At 44.3% G+C, this 27,942-nt stretch overlaps 1 protein-coding gene across 3 annotated transcripts in view; it reads left to right on the top strand.

The window, feature by feature from the left end:
* OPHN1 (oligophrenin 1) overlaps window positions 1-25,759 on the top strand; it is a 127,217-nt gene extending 101,458 nt beyond the window's left edge. For all 3 annotated transcript variants that reach the window (XM_053374236.1, XM_053374238.1, XM_053374237.1), the window contains 5 exons: window positions 7,324-7,638; window positions 15,786-15,912; window positions 18,406-18,456; window positions 21,717-21,769; window positions 22,642-25,759. In XM_053374236.1, coding sequence (XP_053230211.1) covers window positions 7,324-7,638; window positions 15,786-15,912; window positions 18,406-18,456; window positions 21,717-21,759 — 536 coding nt within the window. In that variant the 3' untranslated portion in view covers window positions 21,760-21,769; window positions 22,642-25,759. The remainder of the gene's footprint in view (window positions 1-7,323; window positions 7,639-15,785; window positions 15,913-18,405; window positions 18,457-21,716; window positions 21,770-22,641) is intronic.
* The last annotated feature ends 2,183 nt before the right edge of the window (window positions 25,760-27,942 follow it).

Below are 27,942 nucleotides of genomic sequence, written 5' to 3'. Positions count from 1 at the left end.
TGGAGAAGAGCGAGAAGACTGGGAGGAGTCTTTAGCTGAAGAGGTAGCGGGGCTTAGTGAGCCGGGAGAGTCTCTGGCAGAAATAGGAGAGGAGGGAAGCCAAGCGGCACAGATGAGTCTGGCTGCTGAAGAGGCATGGGCATCTCCTCTGAAGTGAAGGCCCAAGACAGGTGTTGGTCATCATGTGAGCTGCGCACACGTGGTCTGAAGCGAGCGAGCTACCACCATTCCTGTGGAGCCTCCTTTTATTGAGACAAACATGCAAGCCAGGCAAATACATTTTTGGGCTGTGACCTTTACACATCTTCCGTCCCGAGATTGTGGGGTGGAACAAAGTTATTTTGGCACCTGTTTCCACAGCGTCATTTTCCCCTTGCACAGTGTATGACGAAAGGAGACAAAAGGTCTCTAAGGAAAATGTTACAGACAGGACACTGCTGACTTCTGAGACCGCAAAAGGTCAGACATGGGTGGAACGATGTACAGACAGCTGTGGCTTGTCTGGGGGGGGGGGCTTTCCCTGCACCCCAAGGTCACGCGTGCAGGCAGATTGTGGCTGCCTGCTGGTGGGGAAGTGTGCTCCCTCCGGACCCCACTGCCCCACTCCGCGATATCCCTACATCCTCCTCCTCCTGCAGCAAGCTCCCCTCCCCACTGGTCTCACAGAACCAGGAGAGGCATGAAGAGAGCAGAGGCACAGTCTCTGCTTAATGGGGGCAAGACCTACTGAAGAACAGTTGCTGTGCTAATCCTGTTTTTGCTCATAAAGAGTTAGCTCCAACTTGGTTGGTGTGATTTACTGCTGGCTTGCTCCTGACAGTAACATAATTTAACTGTGCTCCATGAAGAAGGGCTTTATTTTAGCTGTCCTGAATCTTCCAGCATTCAGTTTCTTCGGATGTCCATGAGTTTGCGTTATGAGAAGAGGGGAACTTTTCTCTACAAACTTCCATCATGCCACCTCTTACTTGCCTCTTCTCTAAAATGAAAAGCCCCAAGTGCTGCAAACTTTATTCATAGGGGAGTCGCTTCATCCCATTGATCATTTCAGCTGCCCTTTTCTAAATCAACATTAGCCTTGATCCCCTTAAGTCAGTCCCAGCAACGCTTTGGATCCTGGCTGGGAAAACACTGGGAGGTGCCTCTCCCTTGCATCTTGCTGATTAGTTAAGCTCTCAGTTAAGTGTGCTGTGTCCAAGAATCAGTGGCTTTGCAGATCCAGAGGTGCAAAGTGATTCCATTCAGTAAATGGGTCCAAAGTGCCATGATGGCTTGTTAACAAGCACAGCGACTTTGTGCCACTGCGTGCGTCATGCAGAAACAATGGCTAGTGCTTCTGCTAAATCACTGATCAGTTTGCCACCCGGAGGGCAAACCACTGTGAGAGCCTAATTGGTCGGCAACCCAGGGAGATTCAGAGCAATAGAATGAGTCATAGCCTGAAAAAGCACCAGTGGCCGCCCTCTTGTCACAGATGGATGTGCACTTTGGGTCCCCCCTCCTACCTTTTTACATCATATGAAAGGTTTTGGAGGATCTTGGCAAGGCCTTATCTCCCCACCAGAGTACTCCTATTATCTGCCAATTTTGCAAAGTGTATTGGTGGGGACGGATAAGGCGAGCTCATCTTTTCTTCTCCCTTTTCTGAATTTTGTTTTTAACTTCGGTGCGCCATCGTGCCTGTTAAGGGAGCACTGGTTAATTCTTCTCCTTGTTATGTATTCAGTTGATCACCCCACCCTTCCTCCCAGAAGGGGAGCACAGTCCAGCAAAACATCAACAGCAGCAATAAATGCATTTTAAAAACAGTTGCAGACATTCCAAAAAACAATCACGTTCCATCAAGCCAGCAAGCAGCTCCAGGGTTTGCCAGGACACTGGTGCAGCCTGCTGACCTCTGTCCCACACGGGTGGGTGCTGCATATTTCAGGGTTATTGTCAAAATATCATCGGCTGATCCCTTTTAGAACAAGGAGTCCCCATAACCTGCTGTCACCAAGCCCAAGTACATGCACATGAAATGACTGCATATTCTTACCCTTCTTTGGCCCTACCTCCCTTTTATGGTCCCCGCCCCCTCTGTTCCCTTTTTCCTATCTTTTCCCCCCAGACTGGAATTCTCTCGGGACAGGGACCTTGCCCTCTGATATATTATGGAGTGCTTTGTATAGGATCCAGGAGAGGTAAAAGAAAGTCCTCCTTCAAGCAGCATGGAGTTGGAACTATGGAACTCACTGCCACAGGAGGCAGTGATGGCCACCAACTTGGATGGCTTTAAAAGAGGATTGGGCAAATTCATGGAGGAGGAGAGGGCTATTGATGGCTACTAGCCACAATGGCTATTCTGTGCCCTCCACAGTTTTTGCATGGACCTTTCTGCTTTCCCTTATCATTTCATAGCCAAGTGTGATTCATGTGCACTGTCGTTCTCACTAATCAGAAGTCAGCCCCGAATCCAGCCATGGTTTGCAAACCTAACCATGGTTACAAAGTGTGGGTTAACACTGATATTTTTGGTTAACTGAAACACCACTGAACATGAAATGTTGGTTGCTATACTTGGTTCCAAAACTGCATTATACTGGGTCAGGACATTGGCTCATATTGTTCAGTATTTTTTATGCTGACCTGCAGCAGTGGCTCTCCAGGACTTTAGGCAGGAGACTCCCCCAGCCCTACCTGGGAATGCCAGTGGGGATTGAACCCTAGAACCTTCTACTTGCAAGTCAGATGCTCTTCCATTGAGCGGTGGCAGGCCATGGGTGGTGATGGCTACTCATGCATGACATCTTAGCCTTCAATCACAGAGTCCTGTGAATGTGGCAACAAAACTCCATTTGCGTTTTGCCATATGTTAAGAGGGACCCAGCAGAAGGACCAATGTGGATGTTTGTGGAAACATCATCTATCTCAAAAAATAAAATAAAAATTTGATGGTACAATAGCAGTGTTGCACCACATAGCTGAAGGCCAAGAACTAAAACAAGTAGACAAAAATTACGTTACTGGAAAAGTTGATGAAGCACTTGGAGAATTCATTATTGCAATTACTCGCTATTTGAAGGTGTATTAACAAAAGGCTCTTATTAGCCACACAGTCAACAAAATTCTCATGGACTTCAGGTGGAGGAATAAAATCTTGTACATAGAAACCTAGCTTCATGGAGAAGCTTTCTGGTTGAACACTCTTTTATGATAATACTGGCTTTCCGCACGTAGGAATTTTTGCAAGCAGTTTGAAGTTATTTAGTCCAGGAAGGACTGTCCCATGCAGTTTTGCTGAAGGAGTACATCTATTCCTTCATTGTCCAGCTTCCTGTCCTATCTCCATGTAGTAATGACCGAGCATATGTATATTTATATATTTTCTTTTCCTAAGAAAAGCCAAAGCTGTGATAAGCACATAAGAAAGGCCTGCTGGATCAGACCAATAACCCGGTGGCCAACCAAGAGAAACCCACAAGCAAGAAGTGAGCACAAGAGCCCTCTCTTCTGCTGCTGCTGCTGCTGCTGCTGCCTCTGCTTCCAGCAACTGCTGTTCAGAAGCATTGCTACCTCCCACCATGGAAGCAGAGCATAGCCCCCATCATGGCTAGTAGCCATCAATAGCCCTTTCCTCTGTGAATTTATCCAGTCCCCTTTTAAAGCCATTTAGCTTGGTTGCCATTGCTGCCTCTTGTGGGAGTGAGTTTTCCATACTCCTGTGGGAGTGAGTTCCATACTTTAACTATGCGCTGCATGCAGACATACTTCTTTATTCTCTGCCCCTGAACCTTCCCACGTTCAGCTTTGTTGGATGCCCACATGTTCCAGTGTGATATAACCGTGGCCTAAACTACATAGAATTGTGCAGCTGTCACTTAACTTGCATCTCCTCCAGTGTTTCCCTGGTAACATTTAGCTAAAGATTATGTGTTATATGATGCCTTGGCACTCCAGTTCCCAAACTCGCTGCTCATAGACTGCTGGTTGCATTTCATAGACCGCTGGTTGCATTTTTGCTAAGCATTACCAGGGACACACTGTATAGCAGGCCAGAACGTGGTGACAGCCATTAATTCCTCCTGAAATGCAATCTCTGAGCCATGGTGAAGGCACCAAGTTTTATTCCCATGGAGCACACTTCATAAATAACTGAAGATTGTCAGCTGCGTAACTGAGAAATGATCTCCACATTGGAGAAAATCAGACCCGACCAGGCTGAAACTTAATGCCACCAGTGAATTAAGAAGAATCACATTGAAGGCTAGCAATAGTGTCAGGAGCTTCTAAGTGGAAAGTTATAAGAACAGCCTGCTGAGTCAGTCCAGTGTCCCATCTAGTCCAACATCCTGTTCTCACAGGGGCCAACCAAGTGCCTGTGGGAAACCTGCAAACAGCATTCAAGCACATGACAAACTCCCCTCCTGCAATTTCCAGCAACTGGGATTCAGAAGCACTACTGCCTCTGACTACAGAGGCAGAGCATAGTCATCATGGCTAAGAGCAATTAATAACTTTCTCCTTCTCCACAAATTTGCCCAGTCCACTTTTTAAAGCCATCTAGGTTGTTGGCCATCACTGCTTCTCTGTGGGAGCCAGTTCCATAGTATCACCATGCATTATTCTTCCTGAGCCTTCCAACATTCAGCTTTATGAGATGTCCATGAGATCTTGTGTTATGGTGGGGAGAGGGGCTTTTCCTTTACCACTTTCCCCACCCCATGCATTATTGTATAAACTTTTGTCATGTCGCTTCTTAGTCATCTTTTCTCTAAAAGAAAAAGTCCCCAATGCTGTAATATTTCCTCTTAGGGGGTTGCTCCATCCCCTTGTTCACTCCCCCCTTGTCACTGTGAGCTTGACTTTCTGGACTCAGTTGAGAACACACAGCCGTGATTTCCGCCAGATGTTTTCTGCAACTTGGAAATGGCATGTGTCTATCTCTTACGCTTGTTGGTAGGTAGGGCAACTTTTCTTCATCATGTGATGCACTCAAGACCCATATGCTGCTGGTCCTTTATTTTGGTTTATACAGCCCTAAACCACTCAGGGACTACATTTTGTCAGAGACCCCCTTCCCCTTGATATCTACCTCTGGTCCCTGTGCTCAGTTGATAATACCACACTGTCTGTGCCATGTAGTCAATAGAGAGGCCTTCAGGACACTTAGACTATCCTATGTAACAAAAGAAAGCTCACTCTTGTGGCGGAGGGGCTGTGATGCTTTAGGATCATGGTGTTGGAGCTGCCCTGTCATGCAACCATTTGGGGAAGTGGTCTTCCTCGTGGTAGGGGTCATTACCAGTCACCTAGCTTATATGAACCCTGCCTTAGCTGTGCTCTTCATCAGAAGGGATAATAACCAAAGTATCCAATGTAAACAGCTGCCACCCTTGATTTTGGCTGCAGAACTTGAGGATCACTGAAAAGGGGTCTCTCCTACAAAAGACGGGTGACATAGCAAAATGTGGGACATAGCATTGTCCATCCATTGGATGCAGCACAAGTGCACTGTAGAAGGCAAAATGAAAGGGAGACAGATTTGATAAATCGTGTGGCTTCCTTTATTTGTGGGAAATCTCCCATGCCACCAAGTCGTTTCTTGAGGCAGGACTTTGCAAATAAACAGAGACCAAAATCTATAAAGCAAAATGTCCCAGGAGAATGATATTTTATTTCCTCCTAATCCTCCCAAGGTATTTGTGCGGGTGGGGGGGACAAGAGATGCGCATGGACTGTATCAAGATCATATATAGTTTTCCTGAACACTCTTAAGACAAATAACTTTTGCTTCATTAAGAGCCTGCACAGTTATTACACATTATAAACCGCCCAGAGTGGCTGGGGAAACTTAGCCAGATGTGTGGGGTATAAATAATAAAATTATTATTATTACATTATGCCTATACATTTATCAGAGATTACCTTCTTAACTTACTACTTAAGAAGACACTTTTCCATTAACTTGACAGAAGTCTCAACCACTTTTTCCATCTTACGGATGCCAGGTAACATGAACATTGGGCATTCCATACATTAGCCCTACTCAGACATAGACAGTGTTCCTTCACACTTTTATCACTATGTAAATCGTACAGCTATTCCTCCGAGAATTCCAACCCATCAGATATTGGAAGTGTATGAAATACATTGTGCTATATTCATCTATCTAAAATTAAAGGAAATCATTTTTTTAAAAAAATCTTTTTTTAAGGATTCTGTCAGCAGTATTCTAGAGCTCTGTCTCCTTGGTAATTTTTTTTTTAAAAAAAGGTTTTAAAGATTTTTTGAAGGGGGAAAGCCAAGAAATAATACCCTTTCACTATCCCAAGCCCATCTCACAACAGAACTAGCAATATAGGCAATAAAAACAGACACTTCCAATTCTAAGCTTTCAGTGCCTATTGAAAAAAATTAAAAAATTGCTCAGTAGCACCTTAGAGACCAACTAAGTTTGTTGTGGGTATAAGCTTTCGTGTGCATGCACACTTCTTCAGATTGCATGCATACTTCTTCTGGGTCACAGTATTCCTAGCAAAACATAACGTGTGATAAAATAAATAATGCAGAAAAGGGACCCAAATGGATTTCTTGAAGGCCGAAGCTTGTTTACACATCATCGGAACACAAAGTTCCAAGACAATGTTCTCTGTTACACTTTGTTCTTGCCTGTATGAATTTCTGGTGGAATCAATTAAATGAGTTTAGCATTCTAATTAAGATACATAATATATATTTGCCTTTCGCCTGTTGTGGAATTTATTGCTCTTGTATTGTAATCCTGAAAAACAACAGACACACAATGTGAATAGAGCACAGTGACACTCAACATTGGAAGCTGCCCTATACTGAGTCAGGCCATTGGGTGCACCTCAGTCAGTGTTGTTTACACTGACTGGCAGTAGCACCTTTGGGTTTCAGTTGGTGGTGGGATGTGTCTCTCCCAGCCTACCTTGGAGATGCCACTTGGGACGCAACCTGTGGCCTTTTGCATTTGAAGCAGGTGCTCTGTCACTGGGCTAAAGCTCATCCACTAAAAATAAAGTAATAGTCCAGTCTTCATGGTTCTGAGTCAAGGGCTGATTTGCATAGTCAGACCAATGGGCCCATCCAGCTCAACGTTGTCTACACTGACTGGCAGCAGCTATCCAGGATTTATGCCCTACCTGGCAATGCCATTGGGGTTGAAACCTGGGAGCTTCTGCTTGCAAGGCAGATGCTCTTCCACTGACCTATGACCGCTCCCTCAAGAAATCACATGCCGATACATTGCTTTTGTCTGTCAAAACAAATCTTTTAAACAAGTTGAATAAATGTGGTTATTGTTTGGGTCCCCTTTAGCAGAGGATGGCTGCTTCCACACCCCCAATGGCACAATGCTTCCTGGCTGCACAGAGGCCCCCAGGCCACTCCAGCGCAGCAGACTGCCGTTGCAGAGGCCAGGGGAGGCTGATACCAGGAGGCCCAGCGCAGAAAGCAGGTCGGAGCAGTGTGCAGATGTGGATGTGGGGAGACTGGTCTCCAGGCTCCAGGACAGCGGGCAGAAGCTCCCCAGCAAAGCGGCGAATGGCGTCATGCCTGTGACGGAGTCCCTGAAGGCCTCCACACTGCATGCTAAGAGGCCTGCTCCCAGACTTGGGCCAGGCTGCAAGGAAGGTGAGTCTACCTGTTCTTTGTCACCTGTCGTCTTCTTCCACTGCAGAAGTGAATGTACCTGCCTGATGTCAATAGGAAGGCAGTTCCAGAGCGTAGATGCTTCCACCCACCCACCCACACCCACACAAAATTATTTCTTACAAATTTGGAACAGGTTTTATGTGGCACCTATAGCAGTGCCAATGCCTCCAGTTGAAGTGCTCAAGTGGGCATGCTTGAGGTAAGGCAACCTGGCAGGTAGACTGGTCCCACGTTGCTTTGCATCCTAATAGTAACACCTTAAACTTGGCATGGTTGCAAATGGTCAACCAGTGCGGGTCTCTGAGCAGAGGTGCTATAGGCTGATAGGGTCTCACTCCTGCCAACAATTGTGCTGCAGCATTTTGCACTAACTGCAGCTTCTGGATCAGGCGCAAGGGCAGACTCGCGCAAAGCACTTTTGTTCCAGTGGTATACTCCAGAGCTTAGGGCGAGGAAACAAGTTGGGGGATGGCTTGGATGCAAGTGGAGGAAAGATCTGAATGAATGCAATCGAACACTGGTAAGGGCTCATTATCAAGCCTACCTAGTGGCAGTGAAGACAGCGAAGAAGGCATCCTTTGCTGCCTGCATTGCATCCTCATCATGTCATCCGGCAGAGCTTTTTTGGGTTGTATGGGGCCCTTTACAGGCAGGCCCAAAGGATGTGATAGAACCAATGGTAGCTTGCTATGATTTGTTTGCGAATTACTTGTATCCACCAAGACCTTGACTCTGCTGTTATAGCAGATGACTCTCATGGGGTGTCTAGAGCACAGTCTAGTCCTGTTGTGTTGGATGAATCTCAGTTAGTAAGGCTCGAGGATGTGGAAAAGGTTCTTGGATCAGTCAGGGTGACCACTTGCGCTCTAGACCCTTGACCCTCTTGGCTGATAAAAACCAACAGGGAGAGGACAGCTGCCTGGGCCAGGGAGGTGATCAGTGCCTCTTTATGAGAAGGGGTGGTCCCTGTCTGTTTGAAGGAGGCAAAACCACTCCTTAAGAAACCTTCCCCGGATTCGGAAAACCTAACTAACTACCAGCCAGTTGCTAATTTCCCTTTCCTGAGCAAGTTTCTGGAGCGAGTGGTCACAGATCAGATCCAGGCACTTTTGGAAGAAACTTATTCTCAGGACTGCAATACCTCAAGGACTGCCTCTTTCCATATGAACCTACCTGGACCCTGAGATCATCTTCTGAGGCCCTTCTTCATGTGCCTCCTCCTTGAGAGGTCCGGAGGGTGACAACACGAGAACGGGCCTTCTCTGCAGTGGCTCCCTGTCTGAGGAATGCTCTCCCAAGGGAAGTTTGCCTGGTGCCTTCATTATACACCTTTAGGTGCCAGGCAAAAACGTTCCTTTTTAACCAGGCCTTTGGTTGCTTTGATTGACACCCTATGCCCTTTTAAAATGTGGGGTTTTTTTTGGGGGGGGGGTTATTGGGTTGTTTTATTTTGATTATGTGTTTTGTGGCTTTATATTTTGATTTTATTCTGTGAACCGTTCTGAGACCTCTGGGTATAGGGTGGTATATAAATTCAATAAATAATAATAATAATGTTGTGCAGAACTTGCTAACCAAGCTTTTGGGGTTACTGTGACCCAAGTTGCAGCTGCAGATGTTTGTAAGCAACCCAGAGGTGGCTGGACTTAATGGCAATCTCCTGTTATGGACCTTTACAGGACCTTTTTCCTCCCTGGAGCAGAATTGCAGAAAGTGTTGAGGGTACAATGTCAGTGGCATTTTTAAAAAGAAAAAAAAAGGCCCCAGTTTGTTGCTTGGCTTGCACACCAGGCTACCAGAGTGAGAGATGAGTGGCCCTGAAATACGTTCCTCTTTCCAAGTAACTTTTATTATTTATTCCTGCTTTTTCTGACTATTGCAATCTGTACACAGCAAAGGAACTTTTGCTATGTTTCCTCTTTACCTCTTGTTTCTAGCTTTTGCATATTTTATTGTGTTAAAATTAATAAAAATGGGTTACATGCCACCCTACTCTCTGAGTTATGAGAGATTCCAGGAGTCCCAGGTGCTTTCTCAGAGTTTCCTTGGAATGTGGGTTAGCGGAAACAGTGATGGATATGCAGTTTTATTTACACATATTTGCAACCTGAGCCTAAGATGGAACGGCTCTCAGCATTAACACCCCAACAGATCTTTCCTCTCCATTAGTCGCAGCTTTGGATCCAGCACGGAGCAAGCAGGTCTATGTTTCTCCAGCTTAGCTCACATAAACTATGCTGGCTTTTGTTCTCTCCTACCCGACAGCTGGTGTGTGTGTGTGTGTGTGTGTGTGTGTGTGTGTGTGTGTATGTTTGTGTGTGTGTGTGTGTGTGCACGTGTGTGTGCATGTAGGAAAGGCTCATCCATTAGCCTAAAGGGCACCATCCGTTAGTCGTAGCTCTTGCAGCCCAGCTCATCCTTTTGGGATGCTGAACATAGTGCTTAACTACTTGGCTACAACTGTTGACCAGACAACGGTGCTGGTTTGGTGAGCTTGCTCTCATACCCTTCACAGATACAGGAACCCAAGGATTATAAGGAACTCAGGGCATAATGCCAGCTGTCACACCCCCAACATCAAATGGAATTAAACTGTTAATATTTATTTTAAAATAGGAGAAGTGCAATTGTGTTCTGTTTTGCATTAGTCCAAGAGGTGCAAATTAGATTAAAAATACAGGTGAAATGAAATGATCTCCTTAGTTGCAAGGTCTGTGAGATTTTGTGTTACAGGTAATTCACGACTCAACATAATTGCACTGTTATAATTATGTTATGTTAATGACACTATGTTTTTTTTTAAAAAAACTGGTTAGATCCCACATCACTTTTGTGTTGCCTTACATGGTGGGGGATTGTGCAAGTGTATTTTTTTCTGGTAAAAGAAAGAGTTCTCAATGGAGACATGAGCATTTTCCGTTTTCAAGCGGAACAGTGCTTAATAACTTGCACCATATATTTTATTGGTATGTCTTCCTGGGTGGTATACTGAATCCTGATAGCTCCTTCCTTGCAGGGTTTAAAAGACACCTGCCAGGAGTTCTTCAGCTGTGATTTCTGCATTGCAGGGGGTTGCAGTGGATGACCCTGGGGGGTCCATTTCAACTCTACATTCCTATTATTCTGTGATACAGTGTGATTTTTCTTTTGATGGAAGGTTAAGAAGCAGGATTGTGGCCTGTAGATTACATGTTCTAGCTTGTTAAGAACTGAAGAGGAGCCAAACCACTGTCCCACTATGAACTTTCTCTCTCAAAAGTTCCCAGGTGACATTTTGAGCTGGGACTCCCTTTGACATACGAAGCCTCACTCACAGTCTTCTTAACTTTACTCAGTATTTCTCAAACCTGTGCTGGAAATTCAGCACACTGGTTTCCATTTCATCCTTTTATTTCAAAAATTTTAAATTGAGTCCCCCCCCCCCCAGTAAACAAAAATTAAATGGTAACAAACAAGATGCATAGGACAGGACTTAACTATGAATTTAGTTCATGGGGGGGAAAGAGGAAATCCAAACAATCATGAAGGAAGTATATTAACAGCAATATGGAAAGCCAACAAAGATAGTACGTACATTTTAAGCTAGGGTTCAAAAATCGTTTAGGTATAATTCTAGAACGCAAGTGGGGCTGATCCCTGTTGTCCAAAACATATTTAACAAATGGAGACCAAGTAACTGAGAAGGTTGTTTTAGATATACAGGATGTAAATGCATCAATGAATAACAAGCAGCTGCCATTCTTTGCTTCATAGAAGTAAAGCAGTCTCAAAAGTAAACAAGTGTGATCATAGTTCAGCTTTCCTGATCTTTACCCTCACTTAAAATTGACCAGGCAAATAAAGTTTCAGTTAGTTTTGCTTATTCATCTGCTTAATGATTTTCTACCAATTTACAGCATCCAGACCTCCTGAACTTGTAAAGCAGGATGTGATGAATATGGTTCATTTGGGGTTTATTTAACTGAAATCTATTTTTTTGTTTACAAATCTCAGCTTCGAAAAGTCTTGCAACTTCCAAATCCGGAAGTGAATTATTCAACATCTGCCTTTTCGGTTCTTGTGCTAGTGATAACACCTTAGATTATATACCTGTTTAAAATTTCAAAATGTTCTTCTTGCATTGGATAAATTTTTAATTTCTCTTCTGGTGCAGGTCCCATGCCCTCACCCTTCAGAATGGTGTCAGGAGCAGCTGGGGGTTCTTTAATTTGTTTTGGGAATGTGGAAGTTCTTGGATAACCCCAGCTCCCCTGACTCTGCTGGGGCATAAAAGAGGCAGTGAGATATTTAAAATCCTCAGCACACACTGCCTCTGAGCTGTTGGTGGCAGAAGGGAGAGCGGGGAAGATATTTTAGGCAATCTGCATGCACTGATTTTTCTAATATGCTTAAGGTGTAGAACTATGTGTTTTTAAACAACACACCAACAAAAACCACCACTTTTGGGCTGCATTTGCGCACAGTGCTAATCCAGTGTTTAGTGAAAAGGTGAAGAACCTGTAGCCCTACATTAAAAAAAATAATTTTAAAAATACACTTGCCACTTTCCAGTCCTCAGGTATGATCTTATGAACAAGTCATATGTTTTTCTTAGAAGATCACCAGTTTCACAGAACTCTCAGGTTGATGCCATTTGTCCCCAGAGATTTGTCAGTTTTTAATCTGTCAACAAGGTTTAAAAATTCCGTCTCTTGTCATCACTGTTGGCATCAGTTCCTCAGACTCCCTTCCTGTGAAATTTTGTTCAGGTGCAGGAATGGCCCCTACATCTTCCACACAGAAGACAGATGCAAAGATTGCTTCTGTGCAATCTCATTTGAGACGTAGCAGCCTGGAGAAGGTCACTGTTATAAACTGATGTCATCTTTAAACCTTGAAGATTGAGGTTGTACCTATTCTCAATCCAGACAGACTGAAGGATGACTTAAAAGTTTGGGGCCATTCCTCTTGCTAGTCAAACCAATCATATTTAGCATTATCTTGCTGTATTGCTCTCTCCAGGTCACACATGGATTTAGATGAAATCATAATCAGTTTTTTTCATATTTCATTTGTTTTGCTTACAAAAGCACATCAGAAGAGTCTGCTGGATCAGGCCAGCAGCCCATTTAGCCCAGGATCCCATTCTCACAGTGGCTAAACAATTAGTTGCCTGTGGGGAAACCAGCAAGCAGGACCCAAAAGCAAGAGCAACACTGTCCCCTCCAGCTGTGGAGGCAGAGGATAGCCATCCTGGCCAATGCTAGCCCTCTCCTCCTCCATGAATTTGCCTAATCCTCTTTTAAAGCCATCTAAGTTGTTGGCCATCACGGCCTCCTGTGGAAGCGAGTTCCATAGTTTAACTTTGCTCTGCATGCACTGCATGTCATTTCTTTTATGTGTCCTGCATCCTCCAAACTTCAGCTTCATTGGATGTCTATGAGTTCTAGTCTTATGAGAGAGGGAAATAAACTTTCCTCTCTCCACTTTCTCCAGCCCATGCATAACTTCATAAACTTCTCTATCATCTCTCCCTCACCTTTTATCCAAACTAAAAAGCCGCAAATGATGCAACCTTTCTTCCTAGGGGAGTCTCTCCAACCCCTTGATCGTTCTGGTTGCACCTTTTCCGAACCTTTTCCAACTCTACAATTTCCTTTTTGAGGTGAGGTGACCCGAACAATGTAGAGTACTCCAAATGCGGCCACACCATAGATGTATAATGGCATTAGGATAATGCGCCAGTTAATAACATCGAGCCCTCATGATGGGGTGAGCTGTAACTCAAGCCAAATAAATGTTTAATTTCCATTTCTGTAAACATTCATGAGATTCCTGCATTGCAAGAGTTTGAACTAGACAAGCCTTTGAGTCCCTTCCAGTGCTACAATTCTGTGATTCTCTGTGTGTTTTGGGACCGTTTTATGTCATCCTTTTGTGTAAGAAATGATGTTTTGTTCGTAAACGAATACCAGTTCACACTGCATCATAAACTAGACATGGGATCTTGTCTCTTTTCAAGCTTGAGGATAAACCACTTCAAGTGTCCGTTTAAGATGTCCCCTTTTGAAGTCTTCCCTTGTTTGTTGAGTGGCCTGTCAGCTGATGAACTGCCTTGTGAGGTTTGAAGTCCGATTAATCCAATTGAACTTCCATTAAATGTGCAACAGCTTCATAGATATTAGAAAAGCCCAGTTGTTGTTTTTCAAAATGTTGCTGTGCTTAGTGAAGACAATGATTTATTAACCTACTTTAACTTTAGATCTGCCAGTTGGAACAAGGGATGGTCAGTAGACATTGATAATGAAACAAACTAGTTTTTCATAGAATTGTAGAGTTGGGAGGGATGCTAAGAGTCATCTAGTCCAAACAATGCAGGAATCACAGCTAAAGAATCTTCAACAGAAGAGCATCCAACCTCTGCTTAAAAACCGCCACTGGGGAGTCTACCACCTTCTGAGGGAGTTTGTTCCACAGCTGAACAGCTCTTACCATAACAAAATACTTTCTGATCACCTTCATTATTGTAGTATGAATTCATTGGCACTGATCCTCCCCTCTGGAGCAGCAGAAAACAAGCTGGCTCCATGGGACAACCCTTCAGATATTTGAAAGTGGCTCTCGTATCTCCTCTCAGTCTCCTCTCAGTCTCCTCTTCTCCAGGCTAAACATACCCAAGTCCTTCAACCGCCCCTCATCAGGCTTGGATTCCAGACCCTGGATCATCTTGGTCGCCCTCCTCTGCACACCTTCCAGCTTGTCAATATCTTTCTTAAATTGTAATGCCCAGAACAGACCCCACGTGGAGTCTGACAAAGGCAGAATAGAGGAATGCAACACTTCCATTGATCTAGGCTTTTTAATCAAGATGTACAGTGGTACTTTGGTTTTCAAACAGCTTAGTTCTTGAACGTTTTGGCTCTCGAACGCCACAAACCCGGAAGTGACTGTTCCAGTTTGCAAACTATTTTTGGAAGCCGAACGTCCAACAGAGCTTCCACAGCTTCTGATTGGCTGAGGGAGCTTTTGACAGCCAATCAGAAGCCACACTTTGGTTTCCTAATGTTTTGGAAGTCGAATGGACTTCCGGAATGGTTTCCGTTCGACTTCGAAGGTACGACTGTACTTTGTGCCAGAGTTTTTCTCATAAGGAGGACGGAGAAGGGGAAGCATTTTCAACAGGATTGTGATGGCATGTAGCCAGTAAATACAAAGAAAGATATTGCATGCCAAATGTTGCAGACTTCATTATGGGTCTTGGCCATCTATGAGTGGGACAATTTGTACAAAACAACACAATAGTTTATAACAGGATTCTGTAATGGTGTTATGCTTTTTTGTTTCCTAATTAGAAACTTGCTCAGGTTATTGAAATGAATGCAGACTTGTCCATTATGTAGAGCAGAGCTTTCCAATTTTTTCATGTTGGTGACACACTTTTTAGGCATGCATCATTTTGTGACACAGTAGTTCAGTTTTGCATCATTTGTGACACAATCATTCAGTTTTTCTAGCAAACCGGAGGTTAAGCTAGCCCCTTTCCAGCCCTGGGAAAAGCGTGGGGAGCGTTTGCATGACACACCTACACACTGCAGCCGCTACACTAGTGACACACAGTTTGGAAAGCTCTGGTGTAGAGGCTTAAATGAACCAGGCCATGCTTTGAATCTGTACTGTGTTTTGCATTTCCATTCCTAGGACTATTGCCACATCCCAGCTTGGAAACTTGGATGATTCAGCTAAACTCTACAGTAACTTCATTTGTTAATTAATTAATTGATTGATTGACTTCATGAAATTTATATACCGCTTGATTGTAGAAAACAAGAAAGAAAGAAAGAAAGAAAGAAAGAAAGAAAGAAAGAAGCAGTGAGGTTATTAGTAAAAGCAAAACATTTTAAAAAATTAAACTAGTAATAAACTAAAAACACATCCATCTTCTAAATATCTGGATAGGCTTGTCTGAACGAGAATGCTTTTAGCAGATGCCAAAAAATAGTACATCGAAGGCTCTTGTCTGATATCATTAGGTAGGGAGTTCTGAAGTGTGGGTGCCTCCATACTAAAAGATTGATTTCTTACAAATGTAGATTGAGCATCATTCTTCCCTTTCATGATTAACAGTGCTTTGTTACTTTCCCACTCAGGTGAATACGAAGGCTTTGCTAAAGCACGATCACCTGGAGAGAAGCCAGTGATAACACGTCCTCCAGTGAGACCCCCGGACCCTCCATGCAAAGCCCCGGCGGCTCATAAGGCAGAGGCTGCCTCTGTGTGAGTAGCAAAGCAAGACACCTTGAAGGAGATAAATGGCCTGGCAGGATGCTCCAGAAGGCATAGGGGGAGACCCAAAGAGGTTGCCCCGAAAGATGGGCTAATCTGTGGAGGGTGAACAGGGATTTATTTTTTATTAATTTTTAGGAATAACAAAGCAAAAGTATCAGGATATCCTCAGAAACCTTCCTGGTATAAACCTCAGGCTTCCTTTCTTCCTTACTGGTGTACAGTTGCATCATATTTGCAATTTCAACCACATATGGTTGAGGGCTGGCTTTTTGAAATTGTGCAAGTTGGTTCTTCTTGGGGTTACCGGGAGCATAAAGGGCTTTAAATCTCTCCACTTTGCTTGGGGGGGGGGTGAGGCCTGCTCAGTGCATGAGCTGTGGGAGTACTGGGGTTTCTCTCTCCCCCCTCACTTTGCTAGATGTGGGGTAGCTCCAAGGGTTTGGGTATACACGATTTTCCTGTGCACATGGAACCCTTGGAACTGAACCCTCACATAAATTGCAATTGTACTGCAAGTTGAGCAGTTAATGTGCATAGTAACTGGCCACTGTGCAAATTCACCTGACCTCATGGAAGAGGGAGTTATGCACATTTTCCAGTCAATATGCATAATCTTTGCATTTGGAGAAAAATGTACATATATTGACTGGATTTTGTACATCCTCCAGTTGCTATGCATAAACTCCCAACAGGCATGTTGATCAGAGAGTGTAGAAATGCACGTACTGATTTAGATGTTGGGGATTGTGCGTAGTGGCTGGAGAACATACAAAATTCAGTTGATACATTCCCTAAGGCCTTTTGGAGAGTGTGTCTACAGAGCAGGAAATGTGCAAAATTCCCTCTTCCTGGAAGAATTATTTCCATGTTCTTCATGAGTCCTAGTGAATGTGCATGGTGGTTAGTTATGTATATTAACCACTGAACTTAATTCCCCTGAGCATTTCCTAAGTTACCCGTAAATGCAACATAAATTATACTGGGCTCTTGGTTCTTGGATCTCCCTATTCTTAGTTTAGTAAGAAAAGCAAACTAAAACCTTTCTCAGAAATAGCTCTGAAAGAAAATTATATACAGACATAAGTACATACAGTTGCCACTCAAGAAAGGTGCAGTGGGTTTGGCAGTTAACCTTGCTGTAACGTGTCCCAGGGGGAGATGTTCCAAAGAGTGAATAATCTGCCATTCCTTGTGGGAGGTTGAGGAATGATGTTGACAGCTGTCTGACTAGCGCATCGCCTTCTGCTTCTGCATTTACGCTGCCTCTCTGACTGTAACGCAAGTGACATGCTTTGCAAACTGCAAATCAAGGCAAAGATGGTTTGCAAACTGATACCCGTTGTTCCATTTCAGTCTCTCTGCGTGTCAGTGGCAGACCTGCGAATGCCCTGAGGGTCCTTGGTGTGTGCATTCTGCATGTGTCCTTTGCGCATATGTCACATAGCCATAAAGCTAGGCAACACATTCTTCCTGCCCTACACTCAGGGAGCATGCACACACATCTATTAGGGTTGCCATATGTCCTCTTTTTCCAGGACATGTCCTCTTTTTCATGGGTTGCCTTAGCAATCCATAGTTAAAAGTTGAAGTCTGCAAACATGTCCTCTTTTTTGCTCTTCAAAATATGGCAACCCTAGATCTGTGCCTTGGCATTCCAGATTCTGCACCAAGGAAAACAATTCACCATAAACATGTGTATCAATAGAGCATAATTTTTTTGCTAGTTCTGTGGAGGAGTGTGACTTTGCAGGGGCTTCTAGTAACATCATCCCCAAGGGCCTTTAATCTTATTTGACTACCCAACAAGCTTCCCACACTTTGGCAAGTATCACCCACCCCCTTTTCAAGTAGATCTTTGCAGTCATCAGGCTAGAAGCTTGCCCTTATTCAAAAATAAAATCGGAAAAACAGGCTTACAACAAGCTGACCTGCACACTCCTCTCCACTTTGTGTGCTCCTATGGACTTTGATAGTGCATCTAAATCCGCCTCTCTTCACTCAAAGGTAATTTTTTGCTGGTTTTCAGGTGAGTCCTTGAAATAATAGCCTTCCTCTACCAGGATTAGATGAAAGAAGCATTTTTTCTTTAAGGATATGGGAGGGATATTGAAAGCTATTTGATAGTAGAAGGAACTCCTTCAGGAAATGGTAGCTTTTGGAAGTTTTAAAGCAGAGTTTGGATGGCCATCAGTCATGGATGCCTTAGTTGAGATTCCTGCATTGCAGGGGGTTGGACTAGATGGCACTTGGGTTCCATTCCAACTCTACAATTCTATTAGTGGCCCCATTTTCTTCCATGTGGAGAGGCCACTCAAGCTCAGTAGTATTAGTGAAGACTGTATTGTCCAACCATGGTTCTTCCCTGACCTTTCCCATTTACCTAACAACTTAACTTGGGAGTGTTTGCCTAAAGATCTGTTGCTTCATCATGCAAAATGAAATGAAATGAAAATGAATGTTCTGTGCTGGTTCCTTTTGCAGGGTGGCCTCCAGGACAAAGTTTTTTGAGACAGCTTCCTTCAGGAGAGGGAGGTAAGGCAGTTCATTCAGACTTAAAATAGGTAACATCCCATCACAGAGTGGTGCAGAGGCAGTGTGGCAAAGTGGTTATAGTGTCGGACTAGGGACCTGGGAGACCAGAGCTCAGAATCCCTACTGTGTCATGAATCTCACTTGGGTGACCTTGGACCAGCTGTTGCCTCTCTCAGACTAACCTACCTTTAAATGGGGAGGGAGAGAACCACGTATGCCACCTTGAGTTCCTTGGAGTACAGGTGGGATCTAAGTGAAATAAATAAATAAATAAATGGAACTTGTATAGTATTTTGAGAGCAAGTGTGGTGTAAAGTTTTCTATTCTTAAAGTTGGGAATAGAGTAGTTGCGTGGCAATTCCTGCCCCCTCCCACAGATGGAGTAAATAAAGACACTGGACACCAGAATTAAGGTTAATGGGCGAAAATGGCCACAACTTTATTGATTACAGGTAAGAGTGGTATTGGCTTTAGGCATTGGCCCTAACATACTATCCGGTCTAACCGGGAAGGGTTAAGCACCAACAGGGGGAGCCCCCCAAGATGCCCATCCGTAGGCGCTCCCCAAGGGGTTACCACTCGGGAGCGCGCTTTAGGCCCTAGCCTCCATAGGTTTCGGACGAGGCGACGCCCCCCGGAGTCCTTTAACGAACTACCCTTCAAGATGTGGGGGAGGTGATGGCGTTCCTCCCCCCCACCTCATTTGCATAACAATACCCCTGCCAATGCCTAACCACCAAAACCCAGGAGTTGTGACGTTTTGCTACGAGGTAGGCGAAAAAACCAAGTGGCTTCAAATTACAGCCAATTAGCCAAATGGAAAAACTCCTACCAGGCCCCTTGCGGCGACCAGCCGAAGTCCATAGCAAAGTCCGGATGCCACCTAGAGGGAGGGTGGGTGGGAAACCGCTGCTGCTGTAGAGAAGAAAGGGGGCGAGCCAGGGCTGCCCCGACCTTAAGAGCCCTTAGGTAAGCACGCCCCTACCGCCAGCTGATTGGCTGGCTCGGGGGGTGATGAATATTAATGAGCCAGGGGAATCCCTGAGTCCCGCGGGGCTGCCGCCAGCCCCGCGAGAGTGTAGACGGGTACGTGAGCTCCTCCTTAGGTCGGGAGTGGCTTTGCTTTAGAAGAGGGTAATCAGGCATCTGAACAACATGACCAGTCCAACGAAGTTGGTGTTGAAGAATCATTGCTTCAACACTGGTGGTGTTTGCTTCTTCCAGTACACTGGCATTAGTTTGCCTGTCTTCCCAAGTGATACATAAAAAATTTCGCAGACACACTTGACAGAATCTTTTGAGGAGTTGGAGATGGCGTTTGTAAGTGCTCCATGTTTCACAAGCATATAGTAAAGTTGGTAGTACAATAGCTTTGTAAACAAGCATTTTGGTTTCCCTGCAAATGTCCCGGTCCTCTAACACTCTGCACTTTGATCAAGATTTTGGCATTGATGTCGGCCCTTGTGGAAAGACAACTGGCCAGGTAGGGAAAGTGATTGAAAGGGAGAAACAAGCTAAGAGGAAGACCTGTTTGGCAAATCCTCTCACCGTGATCAACTCCTGCCCTGAAGCCTATGTCCCCACTGTGGAAGGACGTGTGGATCCAGTATTTGCCTCCACAGTCACTTACAGACTCACTGCTAAGACTGTGTTCATGGAAAACAATCTTACTCAGCTACGAGTGATCGCTAAAGAAGAAGCGTAAAGATTAGTGTGTCAGAATAGGGCTTGGGAGACACCAGAGTTTGAATCCCCCACTTGGCCATGAAACTCATTTGGGTGACTCTGAGTCAATCATTCACTTTCAGGGTTGCTGTGAAGAACAAATGGGTAAGTGAGACCCTATGTACATCACCTTGCACTCCTTCAGGAAAGATGGGATATAATTGTAATAAATAGGAATAAATTATGCAAGAAACAGCTTAAGGCAAGTTAGAATCACAGAATTAAAGTTGGTCCTAGTAATAGACACCTCAAGAGCCCGAGAGTCTGTTGGTGCCAAGCACAGCAGATGTTGGGGTTGCTTCAGGGTTCCATGTTCTGGCTTGCCAGACGGAGCAGCTACCATGATGAGGTAGCATATACTCTGATTTAGGCGGCATCCACACAGCAGTTTATTCCATTTTCACGACTCTTCGCTAACTGTTAATTTCCACATTACGCTTGAGCTTTTGCACAGCACAAAGGCCACTTATTTATAAGAAACATTGGAATGCTGCTTTGTCATAAATAAGCAGTATACAGCAATAAAAACATAAAAGTTTGTTTTTTTAAAAAAAGTTAGAAACAGAGAACAGTTAATCACAGTGGAAGGATACATTCTTACTGGCCCACAGAACATAAACGTTTTTGGCAGCTTTTTAAACGTTGGCACAGAAGGTGCCCACTGAATCTCCAGTAGCAGAGAGTTCCAGAGCACTCGGCCGATGATACTAAAGGCTCGGTTTTTCATAGTCGTGAAATGAGCCTCACCAATTCAGGAAATAAGCAGTCATGCTGCTGCAGACAGTGTCAGTGACTGAGCTGGGATATTATAACGGTTCAGGCACTCTGTGAGGGCATACCCTGGACTTCTGAAAATATAGCAGAATTAGCAAGAGTTAGTGATCATTCCCATGTTATTTGCACACTTATTTTTCCTGGAAGCAAATAATGTGGAAATGAGCATTAAACTTTTGCTATATTCTGCTATATTTTATGTCCTGCGAAAGCTCCAGTACAATGCAGAAATTAACACTTAGCGATGTAGTAATGAAAACTACAAAATAAACCACTGTGTGGATGCAGCCTTAAAGTCACCAATGGTGCAACGGTGCCACTCTGCTATCCTAACTTCACTGTGCTGTACTAACTTTCTTTTGCACCAGCCGATGGGATTTAGTTCTGTCTCCTTCACTTGCCCTGCCTCCTAGCTGGCCTTACCCAAGGTTTAGGGTTACATTGTGAGTGAACAAGTTTTAGTTTATTTATTTGCTTGAGAATCAGCGGTTGTGTAGGGGTTAGAGTGTCGGACTGGGACCTGGGAGACAAGGGTTCGAATCCCTGCTCAGCCATGAAGCTCACTGGGTGACATTGGGGGCTGGTCACTATATATCTCTTAGCCTAACCTACCTCACAGGGTTGTTATGTGGATAAATTGGTGGAGAGGAGAACTATGTATGCCATCTGGAGCACCTCGTGTAGAAAAGGTGGGATACAAAGGCAAATAATGCTTGCTTGCTTACTTACTCACTCACTCACTTTCATGCTTCCCTTTGCAGCTCTTCCTCACCACAAGGCAGACTCCCCAGTGATGAGACCTGAAGGATTAATGGTAAGTTGGGGGTGGGGGGCTTAGAAAATTGTTCAGTGGAATCCTGAGTTCTAGGGGTGTTTGTAGGTATGGTGATTCCCTCTCAGCTGCGCCCTGAAGTGGTACAGTCCCAGCATGTCCACATCGTGGGTGTGTGGGTGTGTGTGTGCAGCAATCCTTTTGAGTCCATGGGCACCACAGCCATCCAGGGAGACTCTCCCGGCACCATTACTGCAGTGCCACCTTCAGATGCCAGGCGAAAACATTCCTTTTTAATCAGGTCTCTGGCTTTTAATGGTCTAGGGTCTTTTAGAGTGGGTTTGATTTTTCGATTTTTCTCAGTCCATTCAGACATAGTAGGAGATATGCACACACACCCCACCACAATTTTTTAGCTGTTATGATCTTACCATTATAAACTTAAACACTATTTCCCATCCTTTCCTGGTTATGTTCTGATACAAGTGACAGAATCTTGCAATAATGCCTTCATCCAAATGGGAGAGAAATATTTCCCTTCTGGTTTTAATATATGTATGTATTTGACCTTTTTTTATCAGCTGCTTTGAGTTGTCAGTGGCTTAAAAAAAAGTGGTGAATAAATTTAATAATATGAAAAATGCTTTCTTCTGGCCTAATTTCAGTGGAGAGAGGGGCAGTGTGTGATTTTTTTTTGGGGGGGGGAAACATGGAAGACCTTTTTGAGGCAGGTACTCCCACAGCCAGCACACTGGCAAGCCCCTTGCTGCATTACATGACATTCTTGGTGGTGTTCACAGATTCCTCGAATTGTAGAGGTGGAAGGGATTCCTATCCCCTGCAGTGCAGAAATCACAGTTATATTGTTATGCTTTGATTGATGCAGTTTGTGTTCTCTCCCTTCCCCGCTCTAGACTTGTATGTCTGATCCTGGCTGGTTCCAGAGAGATTTGCCACAGCCCCTCCTCCAATTCTCCCTCTCCTGGTTCGTGAGTCTTGCTGCGTAGATCAGCTCTTATTCCAAGATCTCATCGTTGAAGCATACCGTTCTGAATAGTTTCCTAAGAGAACAAATCCATCTTGCCATCAGTTTCCGAAAGTAGCTCCTTCTTTCCTGCTTCCTCCATGTTTCTACTGTTGCCTGTATCCAAGAACACTTGTTTGTTTATCTTTGGGATGTTTGGGAGAAGTTGGAATGCCATGGCTGGCCAAGGAAGATAGTTGGTGGTGGGGTGCACGCAAACAGTTTTATCCACCCTGTTCCACATCCCTTTAATGTGGCATGGTGGACCCACACCAAGATTTATGTACAGGGCTTTGGGGGAGCACCAGCTCTTAGCGCACTGGCTGTCTTAAGACAAATCACTCTGTGCATTGTGGGGGACGGGGTGTGGGGAGATGGACACTTCTTTCTAAATCCTTTTGAAGAATGCGAAGACATTTCCAAGTGGGGGTTCTCCCCCACAGCAAAGCACTGAAGAATGAACCTTTTGATTTTCTGCAGTGGAACAGAGAGCAATTTTGGTGGTTATGCTGCCTCTGCATCCTCTGCTTGGCCTCCCCAGGTGGAAAGCAGCCCTCTGCTATTGTGCACTGGAAGGAGACAGGACCATCCTGTATGGTTTTCATTCCGCCCTGGAGCAGACAACGAGAGAGCCTATGTTTTTTTTGGGGGGGGGGGGAACCCCTTCACCTCCTGCCTGAGGCACTTATACACATGGTGACTTCATCATCAACGTGCCTCTCTAACTCTGGTCTACTGGGGAGGAGGCAGAGGTACTTTCAACATTTCAGCAGAGATGTTCATTTTCCTGGTTCTTGGAATGCACCATGGTTCTCCATCCTATGTCTTGTGTTTCTCAGGAGTGTGGTCAAAAGCACTCCTTTGGATTCTGTGGCTTTGAAGAACTGGCTTCCCATCACAACACACACAGGTTTCTGAGGACCAAAGCACAAAGCATCAAGGCAGACCAAGCAACACCTTTTTTGTTTGTTTGTTTAAATAATAATCCAAACTCAGTTTATATTGAATGTTAGAATCTTTACCGATTCACATGTCTCCTGTAAAAAATATATAAAAACCACTCTTTGGCTTCGCTTTCTTCCTGAAAAGAAAATAAAAACACCCTGGGCATTCAAATATTGCCGACAATTCTGCCTTTTTTTCCAAACACAGATTTTCGTAGGGCTGGAAGGATCTTCAAAATGTGGTTGAAGGTCACAACAGCAAGAAAGCTGTCCGGAGGGTGGCAACATAAGAACAGGCCTTCTCTGCAGTGGCTCCCCATTTGTGGAATGCTCTCCCCAGGGAAGTTTGCCTGGCGCCTTCATTATACACCTTTCGGCGCCAGGCAAAAACGTTCCTTTTTAACCAGGCTTTTGGTTGATTTGATTGACATCCTATGCCCTTTTAAAATGTGGTTCTTTTTGGGGGGGGGTGTTATTGGGTTGTTTTTACTTTGATTATATATATTGTGGTTTTATATTTTGATTTTGTTCTGTGAATTGCCCTGAGACTTAGGGCAGTATATTAACTAGCTAACTGCTGTAAATAACTAACTGCGGGGCAGAAGAAATTAACACGCAAAGTAGAAAGGTTTCCATCCCAATCCAGTTGCTGCACACAATCTCTGCATGGGTACAATTCAGCTACTTCTCCTTCATCAGCTTTACCAAAGCCTTAAACTAGTAGGAAGCAGGGAGGGGCCTTCTAAGCAGCAGGAACACTTTGTATTCAAGATAGACAGGCAGAACCTTTTACAAATGCGCCGTCCTAAATGGGAAGGGCCAACACCACAGCAGGAACCCCGTTTTAAATTCTCAAGGAACCCTGACAAACCCACCAGTAGCCCATGCTGCCAGCTAGTCAAGGAACACCGGGAACATGAGAGAATATGCTTATGGTATGCATGAAACTGGGTTTTTCGTTTTTCAAGAGAATGTAAGCAGAGCTGCTGTAGAAGTGGAAACAGGTTCCAAGGATGTCCAGAGGTTTAGGGTGGGAGGGAGCCTATATCTGCCCTGCAGGGCCAACACTTAATACAGGGTATGGCCCTCCAGGCTCCAAGCAGCACTGACATCTACAACCCTGCTTTGTAAGCAGAATGCTAAGCTCAGAGGCATAAAGAATTTTTGAGTTTGTTCCGTGTCCATACACACACATGTTTAGTCAGTGGTCAAAACTAAACATGGCGATGCATGGTCATTCTGATGTTCATGCCGTCCTCCTACTCAAGACACTCAGAAGTTTCTGTCCAAGTAACAGCAAGTCTGTTAATATAATTGTAGATAGATCTAGTGAAGGTAGAAAATATCCACTCACCGGGCCCAGTGGTGGGTGAGGTTTGTGGCCCGGCACGCCACTCCGCTGGCCATTGTTCTGCCCACCCCCTTGGTCGCCACAGAGCTTTCTGGGTTCCCAGAAAGTTGTGGCCATTTTAATCCCAAGTACTTTGTCATGTGTTTTCCTTTATCTGAGGCCTGGCTCCCGGAGAGCAGGGGGACTGCACCTGGGCACGCAGTCTGCATGTCCCCCTTCTCCTGGATTGGGTAGTGTTAAGTCCTCGAGGTTGTAGTGACCAAAGAAGAAAGCATGGAGTCATTAAGCCAATTTCAGTGTTCTGAGTCCATGATTCCAATCAATCAATGGATTGTGCAGGGCTCCCATGTCCTGATCCCGTGGCAGCTAGGGGGAAATGTGGAAGATGCACCAGATAGCAGCAGTTGACACGCAACATGTGCTTTATTGTATTCTAGCTCTTGTGGCCATTTTCTCCGCAAAAGGTCCGGGGGGTGGGGTGGGCATTGAGCACCATCATGTGATGTGAAATTGGTACATTTTTCACCAGGCCTCGATTCATCATAAGCTAAAAGATGTTCAGCAATTCCACACACTATTTTTGTGAAATTTAAGGCACTTAAGGTATCTTCCACCGGTTGTGTGGGGTTGTTTTTTTGTTTTGGTTTTGGTTTTGTAAAGTGATTAGTTGCAATGATTTTAGTGATGTTAATAAAGTTAATAAAGAAGGAAAATCCTTGTCTGTGTGTTCTGTTAAGTTGCAATCATTTTTTTGTTGTCAGAATTTTATATGAGCAAAATGGCCTTCCCCAACCTTGTGTCCTCCAGGTGTTGGGCTGTGACTCCCATGACCCTTGACTGTTGGCCATGCTGGCTGGGGCTGATGGATACTAACAACATCTGGCGGGCCACCGACTCCTCATCCATTCTCTACTGAAAAGCAACCTTGATCCCAGTAACTTTTCCTTCACCCCTGAGAGTATGTTTTGCATTGCCTCCTAAAATCTCTACCTGGCATGACTGTCTCTGATCAGTACCATCCACATGTTTCCTGGCCATCAGCAGTGATGATTCCAGAGCCTTGAGTTCCAGCTCTAAGTTGTGGTACACATCCTCAAGCAAATAATTGCTCTTCCTAATTGCTTGTTCATGTGTTCTTATTCCCCTTAAATGTCTCTTGAGATATGGGGGGGGGGGGGTTTGCAAATATTTTGTCTTTGGCTGTCACATGGTCAAAACAACAACAGCAGCACTTTAGTTGGTTGATCACATGAGTTTTAATTGATCTATCACAGAATTGTGGAGTTGGGGGTCATCCAGGCCAAATCCCCACAATGCAGGAATCGCAGCTGAAGAATCAAGAGTTGATTAAATTGGTATACTGTTGAATAAAACCATGGCTTTGACATGGGAGATTACAATTCGCAACTGGTACATGTCTAATTATTTTTCAGATCCATAAACTGTTTCACAACCAGAGGCAAAGCAGTGTACACAGTAAGATAAAATACAAAGATATATTCCCAATAAGCAAAAAACAACAAAAGCTTTTCCACCATTATGCAGTAAAATTCCAAATGAAATGACTGGATCACGCTTCAAGGAAAGCCTTTCTTAATACAACAATGATGTTCAATAACGGGTCAGCAAACTTTTTCAGCAGGGGGCTAGTCCACTCAGATCTTGTGGGGGCTGGACTATATTTTGCGGGCTGGAAATGAATGAATTCCTATGCCCCACAAATAACCCAGAGATGCATTTTGAATAAAAAGACACATTCTACTCATGTAAAAACACCAGGCAGGCCCCACAAATAACCCAGAGATGCATTTTAAATAAAAGCACACATTCTACTCATGCAAAAACACCAGGCAGGCCCCACAAATAACCCAGAGATGCATTTTAAATAAAAAGACACATTCTACTCATGTAAAAACACACTGATTCCCAGATCATCTGCGGGCCGGATTGAGTAGGCGATTGGACTGGATCCGGCCCCTTGGCCTTAGTTTGCCTACCCATGTTCAATAACATTATTTCCAACCCACCCCTTTGTGCAGTGCAGAAAACAGTGTTAAAGAATAGTACAATGAAACCAAGGTTTAAAAGTGATGCCACGCAGTAGTAATAAAATGGATCATTCCACGGTATCCCATGAGCATATGCACATATTGAACATGCAGGCCATGTTCAATATGTGCATATTCTATCAAACGAAAACATTTTGTATAGAAAGCTGTGTTTCTTTTTCCAGTACAGTGTTCTCTTTAGGACACTTGTTAACTTATCCATAAGAATTATGTCCCATATCTATTGCATCCATGCTTCAAAAAGGTTTGTATTATGTCTTCTCCAGTAGCTGGCTATAATAAATTCAGCAGCTGTTAACTGGAGAGCAATAATATATTTCCTACACAAACAGTTTGCCTAACAATAACCGCACTTCATCCAGCCCTCATTTTACCAGCTTCTTTGCAAGAATATCCGGGGGGAGTTTGTCAAAATGGGTAAAATAAAATGGATGAACGTTATTCAATGATGCTGGCTCATCAAACTCAGTCATTTACAACTCTGCCTCCTGCTGCTTGCCTCCTTGCTTCTTAGCGCGTGCGCGCGCGCGTGCGTACACACACACACGATAATCCCACTACCCCCAGGGTGAGCAATTGCCCACTTTGGGAACCCCTGGTTTGCATGACACTCCAATTCTTTGGAAAGCAAAGTTATCAATACAAAACTGATACACAACTTTATCCTTCCTTTCTATCATATTCTAAGGAGCCAGTTGAAATTCTAATTCAGTATGGGCACTGTGACTGGATAGATGTGGAATAATGTGATGTAGTCTGTGCAAGACATAGAGGTTTTTGGTCAGTAACAATCATTCCGCTTCTATTTAATCTGAATTGGCTCCTGG

Source organism: Podarcis raffonei, chromosome Z (assembly GCF_027172205.1).
Source record: "Podarcis raffonei isolate rPodRaf1 chromosome Z, rPodRaf1.pri, whole genome shotgun sequence".
Taxonomy (NCBI): domain Eukaryota; kingdom Metazoa; phylum Chordata; class Lepidosauria; order Squamata; family Lacertidae; genus Podarcis; species Podarcis raffonei.
The sequence above is the reverse complement of the archived record's forward strand: the minus strand, read 5'-3'. Positions and strand labels throughout refer to the sequence as shown.